The sequence below is a fragment of the Pelophylax lessonae genome (genome assembly GCF_965119305.1).
Source record: "Pelophylax lessonae genome assembly, chromosome: 8".
Classification (NCBI taxonomy): domain Eukaryota; kingdom Metazoa; phylum Chordata; class Amphibia; order Anura; family Ranidae; genus Pelophylax; species Pelophylax lessonae.
The window spans coordinates 236,082,661-236,095,866 of record NC_138775.1 but is presented as its reverse complement, the minus strand read 5'-3'; the positions used below and the strand labels follow the sequence as shown (position 1 = coordinate 236,095,866).

The window sequence follows — 13,206 nt, the reverse complement described above, 5'->3', positions numbered from 1 at the left end:
TAAAACCACCAGCCAAGAGCACATTACCATTTTTAAAAAGAATCAACTTATCTATTATTTTTTTCAAATATCCTTTTGGATTTTTGTTCGGGCAATAAACATTTGCTAAAGTGCAATCTAGTCCCTGGAGTTGTCCCTTCAAAAAATGTATCGTCCTTCTGGGTCAACCAACCTTTCTTCCAGAGAGAACCTCACCTCCTTCGCAAAACTGATTGCTACCCCCTTTGCCAGATAGTATTTTGAGTATATTTTCACATTTGTATCCTATGTAATATGTGTCTCCTGTAAAAATACTATATGTGCAGAATTTCGTCTAAGTTCTTCTAATACCTTATGTCTTTTAATAGGTGTGTTTAAACTTCTAACATTGTATGTTAACAAATTTATCTCTCCTTCTCCTCCCTCCTGCAATTTCTGGGTGCAGGAACGGAGGCATCCTCTAAGAATCCTCTGCTAGGATTCAAACTTAAATTCCGAAGGAGAGGCGACACCAACAGATATTTCCATGAAGTCAGTAGAGCATTGTACTCCTTGTAATCCCCCCTCACAACCCACCATCCCCAGCGAGCTCTATACACGAGCCATGTAGGCTCCTCCCCCCAGTGCATTACAATTTACCTAAACCCATTCGATTGACTAAACTGTATGCGATTTTAGTCGACTAAAATGTACTGGAGATTTTAGTCTACTAAAATATGACTAAAACTAAAACAATTCAGATGACTAAAATATGACTAAAACTAAAATAGCATTTTATTCAAAAGACCAAAAGACAAATAAAACTAAAATGGCATTTTAGTCAAAACACTATAACTAAAACGAAATCGAAATTTTCTGCCTAAATTAACACTGTGGGCAACACAGTCAAAGGGACTGGTAATAGCAGCAGTGCTGCCAAAAAGTGAGCCAGGTGGTTCAGTATTTTCATTTGTGCACATTTAATGCACATTGTGTGGAAGAAACCTTTGCATGGGCAACTGATGTATATGTGAACTTTTAGTTTATTAAATAAAAGTGGGCTGCCACTCCCTAAAATACAGTTTTGGACTGGCGCAACTCATTGCAAATGCAACTATTGATTGAGTTTAATCACCCCAATATTGCAGTACCTACAATGGGCCTGCATCTTCTGTTTTTGTAAAAAGTATTAGGCTCCTTCCACACATGGAGCGGACCGTATTGCGATCCGCTCCGGCACTTTTTTTTTTTGACGGACACGGATGACATTTGTGTCATCCGGTCCGTATATCATCCCATCCATTTGCGGATGATATACGGACATAATGCATGTCTATATGATTGCGGATGTCAGCGGATGACACCGATTTTGCGTCCTTTCCGTCTTTTAAACGGAAGAAAAAATAGGGTTCTGTTCCGTTCCAAAAAACGGAACAGAACTGAAAGGACGCAAATCGGATGTCAGCGGATGGTCATCCGCTGACATCCGCAATCCCATTGACATGCATTATGTCCGTATATCACCCGCAAACGGATGGGGTAATATACGGACATACGGAACGCCCGTGTTAAAGGGGTCTTAGGCAAAAACAACTAGCAAAGAAAAATATCAAGTTGCAACATCAGCCAATAATATCTTCTTCGATTTCATTTTCCAACCTGAACTATGACGTGATGAACTGGAGGAAGCCCATTCTCATCATTGTTGTACATTTTGCGATATAATATGTTCACTGATTGCTAGTGGCAATGTGAGAAAATTTAGGTGCATTCAGGAAAGTATCAATATGAATGGAATTTATAATGGCACGATTCTTGATAGATATTAAACCAATTTGAACTTTGATTGCCATGCAACTAGTTAGTCCAAGGGATGGTTCAAAATGACTGCACAAACTTCATTGTGCTACAATAGAAGGAAAATTATAACAGCTTCAGGCACATTTTAGCGCAGTTACACTCTTTTTTCTAAGCCTGCAGCCCCCAGAAACCTTTTCCAGAATAAGAAGTACAAACTCCTAGCTGGAAAGAATGGAGATTGTGGCTCTTGATGAAGAAGATTCTTAAAGAAGGCTGCATGGCAAGGAGGAGCATTGAAAATTAAAATATCAGTAGACTGAGGAGGCTAAAATAATGCTGGGAGAGGAGTTTAGGAAAAAAAAAAAAAAAGTACCTCCAGTAAGGTTGCAGCTTCACTTTAAAGTTGATCTACAAGTTTAATGTCCCTTTAAATAGTTCATTCGGGCCAAGGTGGCCCAAACAGACTATTTACTGCACTAACAGGTGCACTTTCTTGGTGCACTGTATTAACTGCATGTAGTCTCAGCTACATAAACAGCATGCAGCACTTTATTTCGGCAGTGACATGGGGACTTACTGTACCATTCCTGGAAAAAAAACAGAGTTGGGCAGAGCGGAACTCAGCCTTTCACAGGAACCTTTGTATTTTAGGAATAAATACAAAATTTTCTCTGATTGGCTGAGGCGGAGAATGTGACGTTATTCTCTTGCCTCTTCGTCTCAGCCAATCAGAGGAAGCTTTGTATTCATTCATAGAATATAAAGCTTTCCATGAATAGCTGAACGTCACTCAGCCCGACTATTTTGCTCCGGAAGTGTGACGGGAAGTTCTTACCCACTGCCAAAACACAGCGTTGCATACTGTGTATATAGCCGGGTCTACACACTGTTAATATGGTGCACACACAGATGTCAGCAAGTGCACCTGTGCAGTAAATAGTTTGTTTGGCCCAACTACATTTTTTAAAGGGACATTAAAGATGGAGATCAGCGTTAAGCCTGCCATGGAAAAAGAGGAAGGGCTGAATTGAAATCCACTTTAAAAGATAAACTAAATCTGCATTTATTACAAAACTGTAAAAACACTCACCTTATGTACATTTCCAGAAGACAAATTAAAAAGTTACAAAAAGGAAGTGAGATTTGCCCCCTAGTACAAACTATTTACATCCTAGAATCAAGGCCACAAGTGATACTGGTACGTCGGTGAACACAGCTCACTATCCAGTGATACCTGCATCCAGTACGCACAGCTCACTTTTTAGAATCTAGGCCATCAGTGAAATCTGCACCCCAATACACACAAGTTCACTATTCAGAATCCAGACAACCAGTGATATCTGCACCCCAATACACACAGCTAACATCTCAGAATTTAGGCCAGTAGTGATATCTGCACCCCAGTACACACAGCTCACTCCCTAGAATTCTGAGCACCAGTGACATCTGCACCCTGTACACAAAGAACACTCTCCAGAATTTATGCAATCGTGATATCTGCCTGAGTGTACACACCAATCATTTCCCAGAATAGAGAGCACCAGCAATATTTTCACCCCAGTACACACGTTCTCTATCCTGGCAACCAGTGATATCAGCACCTGATACACACAGCTCATTTACCATAATCCAAGCAACCAGTGTCACCAGGAACATACCAGTTGACTTCTAGATTATGCCAGTGCAGGAGGAGGCTATTTAGCACACACGCTACTACAGTACTTGTCTATATATTTATTTGTTTTTAATACTGTTGTTACTTTGATAAAGGGGAAGGTACCCTAAAAAGCTTAAGCAGAGGAAGAAGACAATTGGGCCTACTGCAGGAGGGTTACTGGTGTTTTGGTTTGCTTTCCCTGTCAACAAATTCTACGTCACTCCATCCTAAACCTCATCTCAGGCTGTCTATAAGATGGTTGAGGTTTCCTTCAATCTTTGGCCAATGTAAGGAACGTTTAAGGACTTGTAACACGCCTGCTATATGCTGTGGTTTACAAGCACAACTGAAGTTCTTCTTTAGGCCGTATGCACACTGGGCATCAAAAAGGATGCTGGGAATCAATAAATGACACTTGTTTTTATTCTGCCTCTAAATGCTCCTCCATGTTAGCCCATGTATTCATGCACACATAGGCGTTTACAGGCAGGTGCTTTTAGAGGCAGAAAAAAAAGTAGATTCTGGATAAAAGGGTTTCCGCAGAAAAAATGCCCGACATGCTTAAACTATAAGCGTGTTTAGCTTGTTTATTCATTTCAATAGCCAGAATAAGTGAATACACTGGTCAATGAATAAATGAATGCTCAAATGCTTCACACCTAAACGTTTTTGCAAAACGCAGCTTTAGATGTATTTTTACACTGCTTTTCTCCCATTAGGGGAAAAGGCATTTAGAAGTGCTGGGCAAACCCCGATGTGCATGAGGCCTTAAAGTGGTTGTAAAGGAATTAAAAAACCAAAACATGTCTATACTTGCCAGCTCTGTGCAACAGAATTGCACAGAGTGGCCCCGAACCTCCTTCTCGGGTCCCCCGCTTGCGCTCCCGGCTCCTCATCTCTGGCTAGTGCAAGTAATAGGAAGTTGCTTCCTATGGGGGCACTCACGCGGACTCGCTTGAAAGCCCCGCTGCTGTGCCCATTGACTTAGACAGTGGCACTCGGTCCCGCCCCCTTGTCACTGGCTTTGATTGACTGCAGTGGGAGCCAAAGCCTGTAAAACCTGTTTGTGAGAGAAGAGCTGCAGAGGTGCACAGTGCTGGACTGAATGAGACCTTAGGGAAAGAATGCATTCAAGTAAAAAATGTTTAGGGTTTAGAGACACTTTTGGATGAAGACTTTCTTAGAATAAAACAAACAATCTCCTTTTTTCTTTAATGCCTAATATAAAAATGTTTTGGAGGGAGATCTCTTTAACAATACCAAACAAAAGCACCACATTAGAAAATTAGGTCCTGCTAGATCACTTCAGGCTTGCCCCTTTTGCAGGTATAGCTATGTAAAACATAACAAATAGGTGTCTATACCATTTAAAATGCAGTAATACACTGTTTCACCCTGCTCTGCACATGCTCAGTTGCTCTCCTTTTTCGGCATTTTTTAGCACTGAGCTGAAAATCAGAGCCACTAGAGGCCGATTCACTGACGGCCTAAACATTTACTGCTGTTCTGGGGTTCTGGGCTTCAGCAAAATGGCAGCCTCCGGGAAGAAGAAACAGAAGCAATGCTGGAGGTAATTTACAGCACACACTAATTTAGGTAGCATGATTAATAATGTGGAATGTATGTTTCTTGCTAAAAAAACATTATTTTTTATCAGGTTGTTATGGATAAAATTCTGCTTTAAGGCCAACCTAAGAAAAGCATTAGATAAATAAACAGTATGTGCAAAAAATACAGTAGTCTGTCATATTCCGCAATGATCATATAAGCAGTCACAGTATATTTAGTCACAATAATACTAAGAGAAAACAGCATCACAGAAGCAGTGGGGAAATACCGCATGCTCTGCTTTCCTCTATGCTCTGGGCAATAAAACTGTTCTGTTATCTGATGGCTATAATGAAAAACAGATATCAGGAGAACAGAGTGCTACACATGGCCTCAAGGCAAAGTAGAAGTGGTTATGGAGCTTTTGTATAGTGTCAAGGAAACAATTCATAACTTGCTGTGCATGTACTGATAAACCACTCTGTACATCTTTCATTGTAGCTCACATTTCCGAGTGCTGCTCACTGCCAAGGACAAGCTCTGTTGTGCCTACAACAGGAAATATCTTCCTTGGAGTTTGTAAGCACAGACATTAAGGGATGCATCCACTGCCACTTAACATTGAGAGATTAAAAGCAGAGACAGATTAGGGCGGAATGGAGTTTTGATAAGCTAGCAGCTTTGGTCCCCCCCCCATCCATTATATCGAGAAGAACAACCCATTTGTATTCCCTGTTCTGGAATGGCCCCATCAGACACCAATTGCCCATCAGTACATCCTCCATTGTGAAGTGACAGGCAGCAATTGCACTTTCCCCCTGGTTTACTGCTGATGCATGAAGGTTGTACCTGGGCGCTCTGGACATTTACCTGACCCTAGGCTTCTGTCTATGATGCATTAACCACTTCCCGCCCGCCCTATAGGCGATTGACGGCGGGAAGGTGGTTGCATTATCCTGACCGGACGTCATTATCCTGACCGGGGGGGGGGGCGCGCAGATCGGCGATCGGTGATGCGGCGTGTCACTCTGACACACTGCATCTCCGATCTCGTTAAAAAGCCTACTGACGTAGGCTTTTTACCATGTGACCAGCTGTGTCCAATCACAGCTGGTCACATAGTACACAGGAAGAGCCGTTGATCGTCTTTCCTTAGTTCGTGCCTGACAGGCATGAGTAGAGGAGACCCGATCTGCGGCTCTCCTGACAGGGGGGGGGGGTCTGCTCTGGTAATCAGAGCATTGATTACCAGTGCAGACCCTTGGGGGGTGCCACTAGAACCACCAGGGATGCCCACACATGACCCCAGGGATGGCCACCAGGGATGGCAATCAGGGCTCAGGGAGCCCACCAGTGCCCTCCTCATCAGTGCTGCCCACCAGTTCCCTCCCCATCAGTGTTGCCCACCAGTGACCATCATTGCCATCTATCAGTGCCACCCACCAGTGCCCATTATTGCCCACCTGTGCCGCCTATCAGTGCCACCTATCAGTGCCCATCAGTGTTGCCTATCAGTGCCCATCAGTGCCGCCTATCAGTGCCCATCAGTGCCGCCTATCAGTGTCCAATGCTGCATATCAGTGCCACATATCAGTGCCGCCTATCAGTGCCTCCTCATCAGTGGCTGTCAGTGCGGCCTCATCAGTGCACGAAAAAACATATCTATTTACAAAATTGTATAACATAAAGAAGAAAACTTTTTTTTTTTAAACTTTTCAGTCTTTTTTTATTTGTTTAGCAAAACTTTTCGGTCTTTTTTTATTTGTTTAGCAAAAAAGAAAAACCCTTGCTGTGATCAAATACCACGAAAATAAAGCTCTATTTGTGGGAAAAATGACATAAATTTGGTTTAGGTATTGAATTATGTATTGTCTCACATCCAGTGTGGGGAAAACAAAAAAAAAGGTGAAGCATTAAAAGGCAGTATCGGCTGCATGTGGCTAGGACAGCATGGGGTCCACATACAGTCTACTTTCCTGCAGCAAGACATGGATAATCATACTTCCTGCCAGTAACTGGAAGAAATAAAGATTCCCAAAACGGTTAGCTGCATCTTCAATCACCTCTGGAAATTAAACTTGTACAGTTAAAGCATATATTTTTAGAGGGGCGAGAGCTGCTATTTAGGTCCCCACTACAGAACTTCACATTTTTTGTTCTGGTGACAATTGTAACTGGTATTAAAAATGAAGGAAAATCCAAAAGTTAGAGTGTTCACCAGAACAGGAATATACGGGAAAATAACAAATCTTTTGTCTTTAGATATACCTTAATTATACCCATTTTAGGCACAGAAAAAAAAAAGGAAGGGAAATTTGCACTTGTTTACCTTAATGTTGCAGGCCTGCTCCATCAACCTTCGAGCATTTTCCTCAGCCCGGTATCTTTTTGGCAGCTGGACACGGAAAAACTTTAATGCCCCTTCAAAATCGGCCTGCAGGAGGTCTTCCTTGGAAGTCTGTGGGAGTAATAAAGAGGAGACAGTTATTCATATTTTCCTAATATTCAGTTCAGGAAATGTTAACAGTAGTTTAGTTTACCACAACACACAAAAAAAGTGATTTAAAGCAGAACTTTATGTCAAAGCCATGCTGCCCTGCCATAGGGTACATTTACTGTGCCAACACCATGACCACATATATTTTTGTCTATGTTCTATGTAATTAAAAAATGAATAAATAAATAACTTTGGTGTGTTAACAGACCTAAGTTCCACTAAACGGAGACACTTCTTGCATTAGCCCAATTCCATCAAAAACTATTTGTAGCTTTGGATACATCTGTCATGTTTTTTAATTGCTGTCGGTGCACATAGTAGGGATAGGGATAGCTGAGGGAGATTTCCCTTTTCATCTTCTTTCCCATTGAGACCAAAACAGGAAGGAGGGAAATGGAAAAAAAAAAAAACCTGTTAGAAAAACATGGCAGGGAAAAAAGGTTTTCTTTTTCATTGCTTACTATGATGGCCTGTCACTGGGAAATGTAGTAGCCCTTCCATCCAGATTTTGCATAAAAAAATACATATATTTTTTTATTTGCAGTTTGCTTGAGAGGGTATAGCAATGTGCAGAGGGTTCATCCAGTATTTTTAGGCTCCTTTCACACACTCCGTCCGTTGGACGGAGTCCGTTTTTCTCAGCGGGGGATCGAGCTGCCGATCCCCCACTGAGCAGCAGGACAGCTGTGTCTCCGCGCTGTGTGCGGAGACACAGCTGACAGTTCCCCATGCATCTCTATGGGGGAAATCGGATGTCAACGGACCGTCAGTCCGTTCTCACCCGATCCCATCCGATCCGATCCGCTGGACGGATGGAAAATAGGGTTTCCATCCGTCCAGATTTGACAGATCGGATCGGGTCGGATGTCAGCGGACATGTCTCCGCTGACATCCGATGACCCATAGGAATGCATGGGGGGGACCGTTCAGATCCGCCAAAAAAACGGACAGGCGGATCTGAACGGTCCGTCTGTGTGAAAGGGGCCTTAGTGTTAATATGTGGTCACACCCCTTTAGCTCCTGGCAGACTATATGCATGCACAAACTTTTGGGATCTGAGCACAAATATATCTTGTTTCTAGCAATAAAAACCTGACAGGTGTTCTAATCCCTCTGCACTCTATCAAAAAAAAAAAAAAAAAAATGTTGCCTTTAGTGACACTTTAACCACTTCTGGTTCTACAGCTCTGGAAGGTTTACCCCCCTTCATGACCAGGCCATTTTTTTGCGATCTGGCACGGCATTACTTTAACTGACAATTGTGCGGTCATGCGAAGCTGTACCCAAATAAATTTGATGTCCTTTTTTTTCCCCACAAATAGAGCTTTCTTTCGGTGGTATTTGATCACCTCTGAGGTTTTTATGCTTTGCTCTTTAAACAAAAAAAAAACAATTAAAAAAATATATATTTTTAAATTTGTTATTAAACATACCCAATAACAAAATTAAAAAAAAAAAAAAGAATTCTTCATCAATTTAGGCCAATATGTATTCTGAAACATATTTTCGGTAAAAAAAAAAAAAATCACAATAAGCGTTATATTAATTTGTTTGCAGAAAAGTTATAGTGTCTACCAACTACGAGATAGATTTATGGAATTTTTATTTATTTTATACTAGTAATGGCGGCGATCAGCGTTTTTAGCGGGGCTGCGACATTGCGGTAGACAAATCTGACACTAAGTGACATTTTTGGGGAGCGGTGACACCAATACAGTGATCAGTGCTAAAACAAAAACTGTATTGACACTAGTAGGGAAGGGGTTAACATCAGGGATGATCAAAGGGTTAAATTAGTTCCCTGGGAGTGCTCGCTAACTGTGTGGGGGATGTGCTTTGACTGGGGGAAGACAGAGATTTGTGTTCCTGCTTAGCAGAAACACAAGATTTGTTTACAAATTGTTGGTTAAAATATGCAGACCGCCATTCTGCCTCTCTCAGAAACGATCGCCGGTATGCCGGCGGGCATCGGGTCCACTGGACCTGCTGGCTGGCTCCCACTGTGTCCAATCTCACTGGGAGCGGGTCGCCGGCGGCGCACAGGCACGCCCCCCAAAAAGAATATGTGCAGGTATGTGATTTTGCGCTAAAGGGCCGCCCTGCCCCAGTATATATGTGTGGTGTGGTCCGAAAGTGATTAATGAATATGTAAAACCACTATAAACACTAACTAATGTGCAAAGTTTTAAAAGAAAAAACCTTGTTAAAAAAAAAAATACAAGCCTGTAAAGAAAAGCCTCATTACTCACCTGTCCCGCCATCCTTGCTGCTATTCAATACGTCACTACACTAATTAAAAAATATTCTGCATCTGAATTTCTAGGGTGTATCAGATGCCAAGTCCCCTTCTGTGCTGTGGTTCCTTATGGTGGCCCTTATGTCTTCACAGGACACATTGGTGGCCTAGGAGTTGACGAGAGCATCGGAGACTGCAATGGCAGGCCAAGCATCTGGCTCACCCTTAAGCATAGCTCTTAGGCTCCATTCACAATTATGTGTTTTTTTCACGCTTTTTGTAAAAATGCAGGACATTATCTTTTACATGGGTTTCTATAGAACATGTTCACATGAATGCATTTCTGTGCCTCTGTGATTTTTGGAAAGGGTCAGGGACTTTTGTAAAATGTAAAACGGTGCCTTTCCTGCTTTTTTGGTTCAATAGTCTTCAATGGAGTAGCTGCAGAAAAGCATGCAGTGCGTTTTTGCCGCAATTTGTGTTTTTTAATCTACCCAACAATAAATTTGCCCCCAAAAAAAGCATAAAAAAACGCAAAATGCTAATTGTGGCAAAAACACAGTAAAGTCGCAGTAAAAAAACACAAAAAGCACTTCAGAAATGCTGAAAAGCAAACTGCATAGGTGTGAATGGAGCCTTAAGGAGAGAATTGGCAGCTCAGGCATTTTATTTAGTCCACAGTTAGCTTAACCACTTAAGCCCCGGAGGATTTGGCTGCTAAACGACCAGGGGGTATTTTGCGATTCGGCACTGCATGACTTTAACGGACAATTGCGCGGTCGTGCGACGCTGTACCTAAACGAATTTGACGTCCTTTTTTTCCCACAAACAGAGCTTTCTTTTGGTGGTATTTGATCACCTGTGCGATTTTTTGATCACGCGCTATAAACAAAAAAAAAGCGTCAATTTTGCAAAAATAACAATATTTTTCACATTTTTTTATATGAAAGTCCCCAAAAAATAAATGTAAAATTCAAAATTTTTTAACATTTTCGGCCAATTTGTTTTATGCTACCTATGTTTGGTAAAAAAAAAAAAAAATCGCAAAAAGTGTATTTTTATTGGTTTGCGCAAAAGTTATCGCGTTTACTAACAAAGGGAAAGATTTGTCATTTTTGTTGTTTTTTTTAACGCATAATGGCGGCGATCTGCGATTTTTTTGCGGTACTGCGACATTGCGGCGGACAGATCGGACCCTTGACTGACATTTTTGACACTTATGGGGTTACCAGTGACATTACTGCAGTAATCAGTGCTATACATATGCACTGTTACTGTAAAAATACACTGGTAGAGAAGGGGTTAACTTTATTTGAGAGGGAGGGGCTGTGTGTGTCCCTAGGGGCGTGATTCTTACTGTGATTGGCTGTGGCTTGAGCTGTAGGGACACTGATCAACGGTTCTACATTGTAGAACCGTGTGATCAGTGTTTTTACACCGAGGAGAATGACAGGTGGCTTTCTCCCTCTCCCCCGCCGATCGCCGAGTGACCGGCGGACATCGGGTCCGCCGGTCACACGCGCGGGGGGGGGGGGGGGTCCGTGACCGCGCGGGAGCGCGCCTCCGCGGGCGCGCGCTCGCTCCCCAGAGCCTCACAGGCTAGCGACGTAGACTTACGTCGCTCTGCCTGTGAGGGGCTGACTACCGCAGTAAATATACTGTGAGCAGTCGGCAAGCGGTTAATACCAGACACCTCCACTACAGGTCACACCTTTTAGTAGAAGAATTCCAGGTATGGATATTTTATACACAACTACATTGGTTTGGACCAATGTAAGTATGAATATACCAAACAAGGCCAATGCCCATGGAAACTGGAAATCACTGAAGTAGACACTGGTAGTTCAGTAATCTCCAGTTGCTTCCGGGTCCCGTGCCAAGCAGCTGCCCTACTGCACTGTGAACACAGGAGGTCTGCTGCTTTGCATGGACACCATTCAGAGACTGAATTTACATCTAAATGATTGCAAAGAGTTCTCAGATTGGACAAGGTGGAGAGATCATTATTAGGCATTAGTAGGGTAAGTATAAGTGGCATATCATTGAAACCCTGAGATTCTGCTTTGAAGCCCAATAAAATTTTCAGTCTAAATTGGCTAAAATGATTCCAGGTGCATAAAAAACAAAAGGTGCGTAAAATAATCACAGTTTGTTTTCTTTAGAAAGCAGGCACATCTAAAATGGAAAAGCCTATCCTTGTGTGGAAGTACAGTGGTCCGACATGCCCCTGGTGAGGCCGACCTTTAAACATTTATAATGGTCATTTTTTTCAAATAAAATAATAATATACTCCCTTCTGTGGGCCCCCCTTCCCTTGCCTGTGTCTGCCCCTATAACAAGCACTTGCTATGGGGGCAGACATGCAGGCTTTATCCTGTGGAATGTTTTAGATAGTTAGAACCTTGATGGTGGAATCATCTGCCTTATTTTTGCTAGTGACTACCGTCACTGTGACAGAGTGATGGGAAATCCAAAAATGTAGAAATCACCTGACCAAGAGGTAAAGGAAAATCTAAAGGAGATGGACAAAAAAATTGGATTTTTTTACTTACCGTAAAATCCATTTCTCTGATGTTCATTGATGGACACAGCTCCTGATTCTTCTTAACCATTGGGTTATACTGCCCCCTACAGGAGTAGAACACCAGGAAAAAGCTTGGCTACGCCTATGGGCAGTCCCAGGGGTATACACCCACTCTCAGCTATAGGCACTCAGTTGTGTTACAAGAAGTGTCAGAAGAAAGCCAACTCCACAGAGGAGTCGGTGCTGTGTCCATCAATGAACATTGATTACGGTAAGTCAAAAAATCCCATTTTCTCTTTCATTCATTGACGGACACAGCTCCTGATTCTTTTTAAAAAGCAGTGTCAAACATGAGGGGGTGGTAAAAACAACAGAAAAAAATTCCCAAGGATAACCATAGCCAATCAGGTAATATAGAGCTCTACCATAAACAACTGGAGCTCACCTGAAAAACAATAACTCCTCCGGGAGTAGAGGGGGGACCGCTACTTACCATACCAGGAACAGAGTGGGTACCCGCTCCAGACAGACCACCGATCCATCAGGTGGCTGTCGGCCAGGAGGAGAGCTGCAACTCAGGCTGAGGCCAGGTCGTATGCGACCTCACTAGATGTTTAACTTGCAGGCCAGCCCCCTTCCAGTGAGGCTGTGTCACGGCCGACCTAGCGCAGGGCTGAGACCTGCACGCGCTCACTGGCCAGACCGGGGGGACCCTCTGGATCTAGATTATCCAGGCCGTTGCCCAGTCTGGCAATTGATTGTAGATTCTCACAGGAACAAAATAACAAAGATAGGAAAAAATTCCATTTAAAAAGAAAAAAAAATGCCAGGACCAGAGATATCAGCAAGGAACTAGGTCCTTACTCCTGACTAGGCAGAAAAAAAAAACGAAGTGCCTATAGCTGAAAGTGGGTGTATATCCCCTGGGACTGCCCATAGGCGTAGTCAAGCTTTTTCCTGACTAGTGTCCTACTCCTGTAGGGGGC

The 13,206-nt window shown here is 42.7% G+C and overlaps 1 protein-coding gene across 3 annotated transcripts in view; it reads right to left on the bottom strand.

Annotated features, from left to right (window-relative positions):
* The window catches only part of RABGAP1L (RAB GTPase activating protein 1 like), a 588,371-nt gene that overhangs the window by 119,691 nt on the left and 455,474 nt on the right, over window positions 1–13,206 (bottom strand). For all 3 annotated transcript variants that reach the window (XM_082265880.1, XM_082265881.1, XM_082265882.1), the window contains one exon: window positions 7,293–7,421. In XM_082265880.1, the coding sequence (XP_082122006.1) occupies window positions 7,293–7,421 (129 nt within the window). The remainder of the gene's footprint in view (window positions 1–7,292; window positions 7,422–13,206) is intronic.